Source organism: Rattus norvegicus, chromosome 17 (genome assembly GCF_021556685.1).
Source record: "Rattus norvegicus strain SHRSP/BbbUtx chromosome 17, alternate assembly SHRSP_T2T, whole genome shotgun sequence".
Taxonomy (NCBI): Eukaryota; Metazoa; Chordata; class Mammalia; order Rodentia; family Muridae; genus Rattus; species Rattus norvegicus.
The window spans coordinates 30,164,739-30,180,186 of record NC_141550.1 but is presented as its reverse complement, the minus strand read 5'-3'; the positions used below and the strand labels follow the sequence as shown (position 1 = coordinate 30,180,186).

Here is a 15,448-nt window from a genome sequence, read left to right as displayed (position 1 = left end):
TGTCTCTGCCTCCCTCCCTAGTGCTGGGATTGAAGGCATGGGTGACCACAAACATTGCCTTCAATGTTAACTGCTAAGGGAAACTATCTTTGTACTGATCTTAATTTGGCAGTAAGATAACAAAGATTACTGGTTGACCCCAGTCAGTGCTTCCGGAGCATATATGAAAAGCAGGATGCATTACCTTGGACACAGCTGGAAGGCAAAATCCACGGAAATACCATTTGTATTTTTCTGTAGCTCTGGGTCACCAGAGACACTTCCTGTGGCTGCCAAAGAGGAAAGCAGCACAGGGGAAACCCCTGAGCCAAAATGAAAGCAAGCCCATTCATTATCTGGTTTAAATAGTTCGCTCTCTGGGGTGAGAACACATTTCCTAAATGCCAGTGTGTCAGGAAGAGTGCTAAAGCCAGGTCTCAGGATGGAGGTGGGGTGGGGCTGGGGTGAAGGTCATCATCCACCTTCTTTCTTGTCCCTAGGCAGTCGATAAAATGAACCACATCTTTTTGACACACAACATCCTCAATAGATCAAAGTAGAACAATAGATTTTATTTCATTAAAATAGATTAAAAACAGACTGTGTAAAAGAATTAGAATTTTCAATAATTTACTATTATTTACATTAGCAAGTGCTGGTCGTTAGTAGACACAGTGAAGACATGAGCTTGCAGGACCCAGACCTTCTGCGGTCCAAGCTGTAAGCTTCCCTTACTCCCCAGCCCTTCCTTTCTGGTTCACCATGGCACTTATGCCATGGAGTTTACCAGAGGAGGGGTTTTGAGCACCCTAAGCAGTGGTGACCACATCACTGCCTGGCAGAAGAGCTGACAGGTGCCGGCAGAGAGGAGGGAGCTCTCTTTTCTGGAAGAAAACTTTACACCTGGTTCATATGCACCGGACTGTGAATGTTTTCCCCGCCCTAAAGCCAGCAATCTTCTCCAAGCTTGATGTTGTGTAAACTCTCCTTCCAACTGACCCCAAACCCAGTTTCCAGGGAGCAGATGTAAAGAAGAAGAAAAAGAGAAGACACACGTCCTTCTTCTCAGGAAAGTCCTGAGTTACTTAATATCCCCTGCCCATGAGGTCCGGAACTTGGTAACTTACCAAAAATCCTCTTGAAAAGCTTAGTGCCTTTGATACACAAGAGAAAAGTGGGGAGTCAGGGCCATGTGACCAAGAGGAATGCTCCCCAAGCCAGCAGAGACAAGAGGAAGCATGGTCTGCAGGAATAGTGTGTCCCATAAAAGGCAGGCTGAGTGCAGGGAGAAGGCCCTCAGAGCTGCCTGTGGTCATCAAGATCCCTTGTGCCTCCTCCGCTTTCTAAAAACCCAGGCCTGTTGAACTTCAGGGCCCTCAGAGGCCCAGGTGAACAGCAGCGTTGGCCCTTGGGGACACACAGTAGATAGCAAGAGGACATGCAGTCAAGAATAGAGGCAGACAAGGCCCTGTGGAGAGGCTCAGTCCAAAATGTCCGTCTCAAATGGAACCAGATGGTAATAGGACAAGTTGGTGACGTAAGCTGCTGGGTCATCACCATCTTCCAACTCTGAGGTGAACTCACCACCATTCTCAAACCTGAAAGAGACAACAGAGGTGAAGGCCACCATATTGAACCCCAGCTAGGAGAGAGAACAAAGGGGGAAGTACAAGAATACTGAGGGCTTCAGGCTCTATGAAAGGGGAAAAGGGACATCAATGAGATGGGGTCCTTTCCAGGCCCGTGGCAGGCAATGTGGGAAGAACTGTGAACACACAAACTATTAAAATTGGGTGGTACCGCCTAGGCAACACTTCAGAGCGTTGCCATCTTTGCGATTACTTTCTGCGTCTATAAGGTGGTAGGGCCTTCATGCTTCCTTTATTCACAGTGATATCCTGGCCCCTGTTCTGTGTCAGGCCCTGTGTCAGCTTAGAAATCAGCAGTGGACAGGCAGGTATAGGTGATGGGTCCTCAGGAGCTTGCAAGGACACCAGGAAGGGACACTACAGGAGACTCCCTATGATCATGGAGGAAGGAAGATTCACCTCCCCAGGGTCAGGGAGGCAGGATCCACGGGGGCCAAGCCTGGTTTGATGTAGGATGACTCAGGTTCAGAAGGACGGAAGTTATGCGGGTATGGGAAGCTTACATAGTGTGTGCACAGGGCTGTTCCCACCACCCACTCTGCCTTCTGCACCTCCCCTCAAAGCAGAGGATGTCCTGAAGATGGGATGAAAGAAACTGAAGGAAGAACCACCAAAGGCCTTGGAACCAGCACTGCCAGGGTTCCTGCTGGGCCTCCTACTCCATTCCCTCAGTGCCCACTCACTGGTGCCCATCTTCCTTCTGGCCAAATTTGGATGTTCTCTGCAGAGACTCCATTGCACTGCATGACACTCACTACGCCCAGCCCGAGGCCATAGGGTAAGTCTCAAGCGCCACCAGCCTTCCAGTCTCTGAGTGTTCAATAGCCTACCACAGGCTGATGCCTGTTGTGGGGTACCGTTCCCAGGAATAATGAAGAACTTTCTCAGAGGCATGGAAGTAGAAGCTTGCATGAGAATATGGTGAGAAACTGTGTGAACAGAACAATCCCTGGCCTACCTCGCCAAGATAACGTGGGATGCTGCACCCACCACATATGGTTTCTTGGGGGCCTCTGGCTGGCAGGGATGGCACGCTGGTGCACACTGAATGAGTGTTAACAGAAGGAAAGGCCTTCAGCTTTGTGTGAGATGTCATGGTAGAGGAGTCAGATGGAGACATTTTCTTCTTTTTTTTTTAATTTTATTTTTCTTGGATATTTTATGTATTGACATTTCAAATGCTATCCCCTTTCCCCCCTTTCTCCCTGCTTCTATAAGAATGCCCCCACTCCTACCCACCCACTCCAACCTCAACACCTGGCGTTACCCTACACTGGGAAATGACCCTTTACAGGACCCAGGGCTTTTCCTCCTATTGATGCTGGAAAATGCCACCCTTGGCTATATATGAGACCCTTTCACATCACCAGTTGCTATAGGGCCTAGGTCTGCCTCTGGGACACTCCCAGGGACCCCTTTGTGTCCCCAGGAATACCTAGCAACAAAGCTAGACCTCCTGACTAGCAGGAGCCAAGCAAGCAGGTAGCTGCTCCCGCTGGCCTCTAGGTGGCAGGCTCTCTACAGTACATTCTAGTCAGAAGATCCATTGCAGGGGAGTGAAGAATGCAGGCAACAATGGCCTTTGGCTGTCCAGCCATCAGTAATCAAAGCTCCTCAGTAATCAAAGACTAGGGTTCTAATGGATCACCCATCAACTTATAAGACAAATGTCACAGTCCCTGTCCGGGAAGTGTGGAGGCGTGTGGATCCTGGATTCTGGACCAGAGGATTGTGTTTCACGCCTCAGAGCCAACACAAGCTGATCCTGGAGTTTTGTAACTTCTTCTGAATGCCCCTCACACCTGGTGATTGGGTGACTATTCCTCCCCTAGATCAATTAACCAAACTCTCTCCAGACTGTGAGAGAGACTTTTAAACTAGGAAGGCCCAAACTGGCAGAGTCTGCTGCTGTTCTCAGCCTGTGGCTCACAGCCCCTTTGGGGGTCGAATGACTGTTTCACAGGGGTTGCATATCATATATCTTGTATAACAGTGGCAAAATTACAGTTATGAAGTGGCAATGAAAATAATTTTATGGCTGGAGTCACGAGGACCTGTGTTGAACATGAAGAATGGTATTAAAGGGTTGCAGCATTGAGAAGGTTGAGAACCATAGCCGTAGAGCATTGCACACCCCACCCCAGCTTTCAACCCCTTGTATGAAAACACGTTAGAGAACATGCACTCACAAATGCTCTGTGGAATCCGCATCCAGGAGCTGGTCCTTCCCATTGGGTATGCTGTGGTCAATGACTATTGTTTCTGTGTTTGCCAAACAAAATCCGTTGGACCTCATGATTTCTGAAAACCAAAGCCATGAGGTAAGTATTCAGGAGAGGTCAGTACTGGAGGTTAGAATTTCAGGATTTATTATAGATGGACTGCTCTCAGCTGGGGCCGGAGACGTTTCTTTTTGAAGTGGGCAGCTATCACAGTTATCAATGCAAACTCATAATCGAAGACAGTGGTAAGGATTAGTGACTGCTAAGTGCTCAGGCCTAAACAGGGTACCTACAATTACCCCTTTTGAGGCTCGGGGGACATTGTGGAAGAGGGGGCAGAATGAATGTAAGAGTTGGAGGATGGGGAGGAGGGCTGTGAATTGCTCTCTTCTGGACTACACATAGCCATTGTACCCAGGATCTCACAGCAACAGTGTCTACTGCACAAGACTGGGCCCAGCAACATTCTGTCATGGACAGAAGAGGGACTTACAAGGTCCCACCTTTTCCCGAGGAGCTATCAGTAGTTAATGGGGACCATGGAAGGGGGAGCAACTTTTCTCAGCAGTGCAGACACAGTCAAGTTACCCTTGCTCAATAAGTAACCTCCTACCTGTGGTCACAACAGCAACTCTAAATATCATGTATCATTAAAAAAATAAAATAAAAAGACATGAAAATAGGAGGGTGAACTTGTAATGAGAAGGTATGCGTGTACGTGTGTGTGTGTGTGTGTGTGTGTGTGTGTGTGTGTGTGTGTGTGTAAAATAAAATTTTAGAATTGAAGTGTATATCATTCTCCCCCTTCCCCATCACCCACTGTCCTCAGCTCTCTCTCCCGGTGCCCAGAGAATCCCTCTAGTGTTCAGACAGGCAGGCTGACACTAGTGCCACAGGAGCAGTATGTCTATCCCTTAAGCAAGATCCTCTGGTACCGGAGCACCTCCATGTGTGCTCTGCCTGTGGGTTTACAGTGGAGGATGGAGGGAAGTAGACATGTGACATCACACAGTCACATCCCTGCCCTTTCTGAGCTCTAGCCTGTAGCTGAGACAGAGCTGACAGAAACTTCATCCTGGGTGGTGCTAAGCATCGGATGAGATCAGATTGCATTTTAAATGAGCAGCTTGCCAACTTTGCATCATAAAATATATACGTTAATATTTTTCCCCAATAAGCACAGACGTGGGTACTGTAGAAAAACCAACAAACAAAAGCAGCTTCCTGTATCTACACTGGTAGTTAGTTTACAAGGGCTCTTCTATGGCTGAAAGAGCTGAAGTGGAAGATTGGCAGCTGGCACTAGGTGTACACTGCAGCTGTGTGGCCTTGGGACTCTTCTCTATGGGAAACCTTCAGGTTTGCATTTGAGAATGTCCAAAGGTTTGCCTCACTCTAGCATCCTACGATGTCCTGGATCCCGTCCATTTAGTTACGGACACCCTCTTTGAGCATCAAAACCTTTGATGTTCAAATCTCTAATGCAAACTGGGGTGGTGTTTCTAGAATCTTCACCCATCCTCCCGCTAGGCTTTACACCATCTTTAGATCACTTATAATACCTGATGCAATGCATATGATATGTAAATCATTGTTATAATGACTGAGGAGAAAGGGCTACACATGATCAGTGGACCTAGTACTTTCCCCCAGTATTTTGGCCTGTGCTTGGTTGAATCCATAGACTCGGGACCCACAGACATAGAAGGCTGACTGTAAGAACCTGGTGTGGCTTGGCTCTCTTCTTTTTACCTACTGTAGCCTTGACAGTTCAGAAGGAACTGAATCTCTCTCCTTTAGGCTTGCTGCCATCTTGGCCTTGACTCCTCCTCTCTGTGAGCCTCACTCATCTCCTGTCCTTGGTTCTCAGGCAGCTGAGCTCAATGCTCAGGGCCACCTCTGAAGTCGCCAGCAAGGCTCTTTCCCTAAAAGACACACTTAGCACATACCCCACATGCTGGGTACGTGTAGCCCACAGATTGAATCCTCACGTTAGGGACACAGCTGACTTTAGCCTTTCCTCTTCTACAGGCCCACACAGCCAACAAGAGCATCTTTCCCTGCCTAATCTTTGCTGAATGCGATGCCTTTGTTTCTAAAGGATTATCTTAGCCCCCTCCCCACCAGATCATAGTTTAATTTATTCCTGAGTGTGCAGATTTGCTTTTTTCATGATGAAAATGATCACTTACTGATTATTTTTAACCTTCCTAGGCATTTCTGAGAACCTCTGTCCATATACAGAGAATTAGGGAGCTACCCAGAAAGAAATAAAGAAAAATAGGTTTCCTCTTCACTCTCACAAAATGACTTTTCTTCAGTTTGCTAAGCACTTGCTGAAATGTGTGCCTGGTTTTCTGGAGAAGGGGTGAGCATGTGTCATGTGTCGCCTGCAGCATGTTTTCTCCCTCAGCTACACTCATGGGATATCAGCTGTGGTTCCCTCCCCAGCCGTCTTCCTTGCTCCTCCCACCCAATGGTTTGCAGCACTGGGGAGGGACTCAGCAAACTAATAAGTAAGGAGTCTGGGAACTCGGGTCAGCTGGGTCATTTCTGTGTCAAAGAGCGAAGGGAAGATGCTCAGGTAGTGAGCGGTCAGACTGAAAATCACTGAACCACACACAAGTTCCCATTCTCTCACCTCCCCACTCAGAGGGCGTGGCAGCAGAGAGCCACTTTCTTTACCCTTCTTATTAACTCTGACCCAAATCTGTCTCTTTGAGGAAGTGCAGGCAGCCCCAGTACAGCCTCCACACTGCTAACTGACAGTTCACATCTCCTTCTCCCTTCTACCCAGGAAATCCGGGGTGGGGAAGGGATCCTGGGATACAAGAGACTCCTGTACAAACTCCTGAAGCCATCGGCATGCCGAATCTTTGCTGATTGTGAACTGCAGAGTCAAGGATATGGAATCTTTACTGGTTCTTCCAGAATAGATTTGGAGCAAGTCACTCCTCAGATGTCTATGACAAACAGTCTTTGGAAACATTACTGACATCTAGAGTTCCCAAGGCCAGGTGGGCCCTGAGGACACTAAGGCATATTAGTCTTCAGTCTCTCAAAGTCCTAGATCCAAGCCTCAGAGGGATATTGCTCAAATTGCTAGTATTTTATCAAAGATGGTCCCCAGAAGCCCCGGGTTCCTCATGGATCCCCAGCCTTACCCTCATCACGCTGAGCCACCAGTCTCAAACTCATGAGCACACAGATGGAGTCTATCAACTTTCAACGCATCCACTCCAAGCCAGCTTGGAAAGGGATGGCTTACCAAGAAACACGAACACAAAGGCAGGTACAAAAACAGGCTCAAAACCTACCCAGACACACATTGGTCTCCCTATGCCTGAGCTAGCTAACACTGGAGCAAAGATTCTGTGACATCTATATTTTCATTTCTTTCATTCACTTAAAAAACAATGCCTTAAGAAGAATTATCACGGGGCTGGAGGGTTGGCTCAGTGGTTAAGAGCACTAACTGATCTTCCAGAGGTCCTGAGTTCAATTCCCAGCAACCACATGGTGGTTCACAACCATCTGAAATAGGATCCGATGCCCTCTTCTGTGTGTCTGAAGACAGCTACAGTGTACTCATATAAATAAAATGAATCTTTAAAAAAAAAGAAGAGTTATCACTTAAAAACCTAAGAAGGGTTATCCAAAATTTACAATAAAGGAAGTGTGAGTTTGTCACGTGTCTCAATGCAGGGGGCCATCGGTTTAAAATGACCACTCTGCTAATAGGCCTGCAGCACTGCCCTCCCCAGACATCATCTACACACTGAACAACAGCCTCCTGAATGGGAAGTTACTCTTGCTGTGGCTTGAGTGTGAAATATCCCCTTGTAGGCTCGTGTGTCTGAACACTTAATCCCCAGCCAGCAGTGCTGGTTTGGAAGGTTGGGGTACCTTTAGGAGGGGAGCCTCACTGGAGTGAGTCACTTAGGGTTAGGTTTGTAGTTTGATAGCCTGGCCCTAATTCCTGTCCACTCTGCCCCTCGGCTATTGATACAATGTAACGCACCACCACAACCTCGCCTCCCTCCATAGGATGGGCGTGTCCCTTCTTAAACTGGAAGTCAAAATAAACCCTCTTTCCTTTAAGCTGTGTCTGGTGGGGTATTTAATGACAGTAATGAGGAAAGTAACCAACAGGGGTGCTGTCCACCAAGGACTTGTGCCTTTAAGCTCAGTAAGGCCTTGTTGATGTTCATGTTATGGGACTGCAGACTATAGCACACGTGTGCACACTGACCCCCTGTATATCGTGTTTCCAACCCTGTTCCTGCTATCTGTGCCTGGAGAACAGGTTAGTTCTGCTTGCTAGCCTCTTTACAGAGTTCAGCTGCACATTAAACAAGGTGATATGTGCACTTTATCTATCACTCTATCAAACACTTAAGTCTCAGATAATACTAATTACTACCATGACACTTGGTCATGATTTCCACCTGTGGTCGCACAACAACAATAATTTAAAAAACTGAAGAAAATGTTGTAACTAAGGAAATATTACAGTGCCTGCAGCCCAGTTTCAAACAAACTCAAGATATGAGTTTCTCACATGTCAGTTTAAGATCCACAGCAAAAATCACTAGCTAGTTCAATTTTCAGGCTCCAACCCTAACTCTAGAAACAGTTCATTTTCAGGTTAACCCCACGCCCTGTGCAAGGATCGAACTCAAGGCCTCACATTGCTGGTTCTGCCACTGAGCCATTCTCCAGACCACAAGATGCTTCTATGTTCCTGTGTTCATCTTCTGTAATGTTTAATTAATAGTTAACTTTAGAATTGCAGGTAAGCCATGGAGGCACAGACAGGGCTCCCACATGACCCACAGCAGCCCCCCACCCCCACCCCATTGTCAGTACTTCATACAGTTAGGGTCCCTCATCACATCCAGGGAATGCCAAGGGGACGATGCCGCTGAGTGTAAAGCTCCTTCAGTGGGGTTTCTCTAGTGACTCATGACTGCCACTTGCTTCTGCTACAGATGTAACCCAGGACCCTGCTGCGCTGAGCTGTTGTGTCTTGATCTCCTTGACTCTGACGGTTCTGGTCTGTTCTTGTTTCTCGTGCACACCTTGTAAGGAGCTACTTTACAACACCTCCTGGAGCTGGATATCCAGGTGGTTAGAACTCGGTGATATGTCGCTGGGAGGAATCCCACACAGCGTGTTGAGCGACCCTCTGTGAAAGTATGGGGCGTGCTTGTATGTACAGTGTGCACAGGACTACTGGTGATGCTAACCCGGTGTCCCTGAAGTAAGCCTGACACTGTGAAAGCCCTGGTTTTCCTTTTCCTTTCCCCCCACTGGTCTTAGCTTATCTTCCTCAAAGGATATTTTTTGCAACATTCCCCAGTTAGTGTACAAGGTGTGGCAATGGTGATTTTCCTAATTTGTAACTGAGGCGAAGTTTACATGGGCCCTGTACCACCACCCTTCCAGGTCACCAACTTTGTGATCCCTTTACTTCTGCAGCCTTTTCTTCTCCAGCTTCGGAAGCATTCGCAGGAGTCTTCCTCCCTCCTAAGTCCTCCCTGGTGTTATAGTATCAGTTTACTCCAACAGAATGAACACATAAACAATATCCTTTTATTAACTGGATGGCTTTTCTATCCCCATATAGTAAAAATTATGGCTAAGATTAAATAGATAGTGGATTAAAGGACAACAAAAAAATGTATTTCCTTTCAAACCTTGATGGGAACAACCCACTTCTGAGGATGAATTCTATCGGTTCTACTAGCGTGACCAGGTGAAGCTGAGAACTTTGTTTCCTTTGTGCTGTGTAGTCCCAGCAGCACCGCAGAACACTGAAGATCTCTGTGCCCTTGGGTTTGATAAACATTTAGATCAACACAGGAAATGAATGCTTAAATCTGAGTGGCTATCTTTGCCAAGGCACCAGAATATTGAAGATACTCGGTACAATCAGTGCCTGCTGCCATCTGGTGGAGCCCTCACCACCTACAGCCTCAACATTCAAAGAGAAAAGATAGGACACAAAAGGCCCAGTTTCCGTAAATCCCCATCCCCAGAGAGGGGATTCTGTGCCAACTCCACGGTACCCACCATCTCTCCGAATGTCAGAGTGCAGGAAGAAATCCCCCAAAAGAAGGAGAGAAAGGTCAGTGTAGACCTTGGCCATCAACATCCATTTCTTAAATGGAAAGACTTGGAGAGAATGACAGTGGGGGGGAGGGTTTGCCTTGGTGACCCTTGAGGTCACAGCACAACCAATGACCAGAGTCCAGTGGAAGAGACCCAAGATCTGGAGATGATATGACAAGATCAAAAGTCATCCATTGTTTAGACAATCCAGACAAACAGTCTCACTACATGCAATCATCTGGATAGAAGTTTCTAGAGCCCAGGTACAGGTTAACAAAGGTCTCCTAGGACCTTAAACTGCCCACTCTCCTCTAAGACAACCCAGGAAGCTGCCACACAATGGCACCCACCCTGTGCACTCACGGTCATGGACTCTCCCTCGCCAGGTCCTAGAACCCATCCACCCAGTTCACCTGTGCACACAAATGTGACTTTCATCCCTGTGTGACAAAGACACAATAGCACATCACTCTGTCCCTTCCGGTCTTCCCTCCTCTCCCACAGACGGCTCTGAGCGCCTGTTCCATCAGCTTCTCACCATTTAGAAAGGCAGTGATGGACAACAGATTCCTCTCCCCTCCTTTCCACAAGTCAGGCCATCTTGGATCTCCTTTTATGTCCCCCTCTCCTCTTATAAACGCCAGTGTCACCCTTTAGGCCACCAGCTGATTAACCCAGTCCTGGAAGCCACCAGGATGAGCTCTTTTTCCTACAAAGTATTATTCCTCGGTACCATGGTCCAAAGCCACCCTGCATGTGGTGTTTGCCTACAATTCCAATACTAAGGAGGTTGACATAGTTGGGGAGGACTGCTGTGAGTTCAATGCTAGCCCCGGCTATGTAGTGAATTAATGGTTAGCCTCTTGAAGAAACAAAACATGAAACAAAATACAATTCTCTGCACAAGTAGAGCCAGCTCTCAGGAAAACAGCAAACAGGTCATGGGCTCCTTCCTTCCTACGTAGCTCCTGCCATGGTGATCCCACCTTACAGAGGCTGCCTTTCGGTGCTAGAAGGCACAGTAAACGTCAGTGTCCAGAGTGCCAAAGCTAAGAGCTTCCTTAAAGCCGATTGCCAGATTCAACACTGCCTCTCAGGGGCTCCCTCACTTCCGCAGGTCAGTCGGCCTACTGGTTCCAGTCATTACCTCAGAAATGCTTTCCTGGGGCTGGAGAAATGCTCAGCGGTTAAGAATACTTGATGTTCTTCCAGAAGACCCACACTCAGTTCCCAGCACCCACCTGGCGGCTCACAACCGTCTACAACTCCAGTTCTGAGGGATCCAATGCCTTCTTTAGCCTCTGTGGACACCAGGCACACACATGTAAATATACATACTACAGACATGCAGACAAAACACATAGGCAGACACAGAATTAAAATAATAAATATATTTTTAAAAGAATGCCTCATTAATTATTTTCATCATTGTTATACTCTATCTTAAGTAAATTCTAACTAATATGTCAAGCTAACCCCTTTGGAAGTAAGAAGGACATACCCAGCAGTCACCAAGCAGAAGGCACTTACACAGCTTAGTAAGAACTCGGGGATCATTTCTCTGTTTTGGGGAAGTGACCTTTTGGAGTCCAAGGGTGGAGACTGAACCTCTCCTCCAGTTCCACACTGGAAAGGTCTTGCAACCACCACAGTCACTGAGCACAGTCCTCCTGTGCCTTCATAGTAGTCCTCCCATACCTTCACCACAGTCCTCCCACATCTTCACCACAGTCCTCCCACATCTTCACCACAGTCCTCCCACCTTCCCCTCAGTCCTCACACCTTCCCCTCAGTCCTCACACCTTCCCCTCAGTCCTCACACCTTCCCCTCAGTCCTCACACCTTCCCCTCAGTCCTCACACCTTCACCACAGTCCTCACACCCTTACTGCAGTCCTCCCACCTTCCCCTCAGTCCTCACACCTTCCCCTCAGTCCTCCCACCTTCCCCTCAGTCCTCACACCTTCCCCTCAGTCCTCACACCTTCCCCTCAGTCCTCACACCTTCCCCTCAGTCCTCACACCTTCCCCTCAGTCCTCACACCTTCCCCTCAGTCCTCACACCTTCCCCTCAGTCCTCACACCCTTACTGCAGTCCTCCCACACCTTCACCGCAGTCCTCCCAGGCCTCCAGCAAGGCTCTTACCTGATATTTTCACAGGACTTTGAAAGCTGGGTTGGATTTTATGGACGTTATCATTTTTTAACACCTGATCCAGAGGCGATCTTTCAAAGAAGGTGAGGACAACCTCAGACCTAGAATACTGGGAACAACCAGTGATTACTGAAGAGGCAAACCTCTCCACAGCAGGTCCCACGTGTGTGCTGGGATGGTGTTTCTGCACAGAGGTGACCCCAACTGATGTGATGCTCAGGAGACAGCCCCAGACCTGTGCAGGGGCTGGTTGATGGCCTGTGCCCGGTGACTGGATCACTGTAGCTTCTTTGTTTAAAGGTGGCTACAGGCAAGGCCGCTCGCTGGGGTGGGTGGCTCTGTGGAATGCTTTGCATGAAGCTGGTATATCACACCTGGCTGCCTCCTTTACTCTCTGCTGGGTTGCTTCTATGTGCCCCATTTTTCCAGCGGGGGAAACAGAACCTTTAAGAGCTAAGGAGTTCTGCCTGACCCTCCAGGTTCTTATTTCCTGCACCAAGCTCACAGACTCAGTTATAAAGAAATGTAACTGAATGCAGAGCTGCCAGTGTGGATGCTGACCCTGCTCTTAGCTTCTGGTACCCGCTCTGAATCTAAGCAAGAAGAGAGGGTTCTGAGGGGAGGGAAGAGAGCAAAGGCCTCTGCTTCTGGAGAAGCCTCTGTCTGTCTACTCCTGCTTCGCACCTCATAGCTCTCCTTCTACTCTGTCCCCAGGAAAGAAAAGACTCCAGCAGGGAGCCCAGAGATATCTCCCTTCCCTAGATCTGACAGGACTTCTGATGGGAAGGAAACACTGAGTGAGATGCAGGGAGCTGTCTTTAAGCCTGCTGGTGATGGGTCACTCTGGCCTCCCTGCTCACCTTGCACGGCATGCTAATGACCGTCTCCAGCAGCTTCTCGACTTCGTTCAGCCTGGTCTCTATGTCATGTGCACCCTTGATGGCAAGCAGCCCTACAACAGAGACAGAAATGGCCGGGTCAGTCAGGCGAGCAGGCTATGATGAAATATGCACCAGCTACACAACAGGTGTCCCTCGAAGACACCACCCCAATGTCACCTTCCACAGCAAAATGTCCTATTCTTAAGGTAGACACATCTCAGTGCCTCCCCTGAATTCTTAAAACCACAGATAGAGCCAGACCTAAAAGGACAAAGCCTTTTCCACCCTAATTTAGCTCAAATCACAGCCGTACCCATGGCTGTTGCTCTTGCAGTTTAAACTGAGATGGGAAAGCTGTCGTGAATTTCGCTTTCACAATTTCACGGACAGATGATACCCTCTACTGTAGATTGTAGCCCCCTCTGCCTGCATTTTTGGGTCTTGGTTTCCTCATTCAGATGCAACTATCCACCTCTTCTTTTGAAGAGAGAATCCATAGCATCTCTTTGCATGCCCGAACAGCCAACATAGCTACTCTCCCATTTTATGACCAGCATTAAACAAAAGTGGGCTCATGGGACTCTGAGCACTGAGATACCAAACATGAGAGGCCCAATAGTCAAGACAGCTGCTCATGGCTAATGATTGGCGCTCAGGTTATATATACATATATATGCGTGTATATATATATCCCGAGACAAAAGAACCAGTCTCATCCCAGGGGAGACAGGGTGGGACGGACAGCTTAACAATTCACTGTGCTTCCCAGAATGGCATGGAATTTGAAAACAAATAGAAATTGCTTATTTTGAGAACTTCTGACTTAAAAGAGCAAGAAACAAAGCCTCAGATAGGGGAAATTCAGGACTGGCTTGGCCTCCTGTGTCAAGCGCTAACCTATAAGGTCCTTGCTAACTTTCATCCAAGAAGCCTATCTGTAATGTATGATTCTGCTGTGACATCCTGATGTCACACATAGAACAGTGGAAGTATAACAGGGCTGTAAGATCTCCTGCAGCGGGACATTCTGGGGCCATGTCACTAACACCTAGACACAGCACAGCTTAGCCAGAGACCCCTCGGTTGCCACCAGTACGATGACTGCACAAGGGGTGGGTGTCCCAGAATCCACTACCCCTAATGACACAGGAGAGGACTCACTCTGCCCATGACAGCTGCCCAGACCACAAGGCCTGTGTAAACGGAGCCCATATTTAGGCAAAGCATCTAAATGTAATGTTCAGAAGGAAAAATAGATCTCAGGGAAAACCCATGTGGGCATGACTCATGGCCCTCTCCGGAACCCAAGCATCGGTACTTGTTATAGGCACCGCAGAGTGGTCACCACAGGCTCTGACAGGCTGTTAGTCTGTGCAGTATTTTATTTTTAAAGTCTTATAGCTCAAGGCCATATGTGGCGCTTACTGTCTCCCATGAGCGATGTAAAGATAGGACTTCTCACTTCAGCCTCTCCCACCAGCTTTCAAGGGATGGAATTAAGAGTCCTTTGTATGGTAGCTTTGCTCCGGACTCTGTATGACCAGCATGGCACAATCCCTATGTCTGCAACAGAACCCCAGAGACCTAGATCCCAGAACTATGGTCAGTCCTGAAAAGTTTCTCTCAGGCTCTGGTTTGGTTTTGTTAACAAAAGGTAAAGTGCTAGGGATTTGGGCAACTGACCACCTGCATCAACTGACACCTGCATCAATGACCACCTGCATCAACTGACCATCTGCATCAACAGACCATCTACATCAACTCACACCTGCATCAACTGACATCTACATCAATGACCACCTGCATCAACTGACATCTGCATCAACTGACACCTGTAACAATGACCACCTGCATCAACTGACATCTGCATCAACTGACCATCTATATCAACTGACACCTGCATCAGCTGACCTCCTGCATTGGCTGACCTCCTGCATCAACTGACCCTGTATCAATGACCACCTGCATCAGCTGACACCTGCATCAATGACCACCTGCATCAACTGACCATCTGCATCAACAGACCATCTACATCAACTGACACCTGCATCAGCTGACCTCCTGCATTGGCTGACCTCCTGCATCAACTGACCACCTGTATCAATGACCACCTGCATCAGCTGACATCTGCATCAGCTGACACCTGCATCAACTGACACCTGCATCAATGACCACCTGCATCAACTGACCATCTGCATCAACAGACCATCTACATCAACTCACACCTGCATCAACTGACACCTGTAACAATGACCACCTGCATCAACTGACATCTGCATCAACTGACACCTGTAACAATGACCACCTGCATCAACTGACATCTGCATCAACTGACCATCTATATCAACTGACACCTGCATTAGCTGACCTCCTGCATCGGCTGACTCCTGTATCAACTAACCACCTGTATCAATGACCACCTGCATCAGCTGACATCTGCATCAGCTGAC

At 48.0% G+C, this 15,448-nt stretch overlaps 1 protein-coding gene across 5 annotated transcripts in view; it reads right to left on the bottom strand.

Moving 5' to 3' along the window:
* Positions 1–522: 522 nt before the first annotated feature.
* The window catches only part of Pxdc1 (PX domain containing 1), a 28,284-nt gene continuing 13,358 nt past the window's right edge, over positions 523–15,448 (bottom strand). Inside the window, exons 2-6 of one of the 5 annotated variants that reach the window (XR_015640883.1) lie at positions 12,978–13,069; positions 12,109–12,226; positions 11,112–11,301; positions 3,818–3,929; positions 531–1,577 (exon numbers count right to left, since the gene is read on the bottom strand). Coding sequence is in view for 3 of the 5 variants with exons in the window: in XM_087591025.1 (XP_087447151.1) it covers positions 1,460–1,577; positions 3,818–3,929; positions 11,206–11,301; positions 12,109–12,226; positions 12,978–13,069 (536 nt within the window). In the remaining 2 variants the exon portion in view is untranslated. 5 annotated transcript variants of the gene reach the window in all.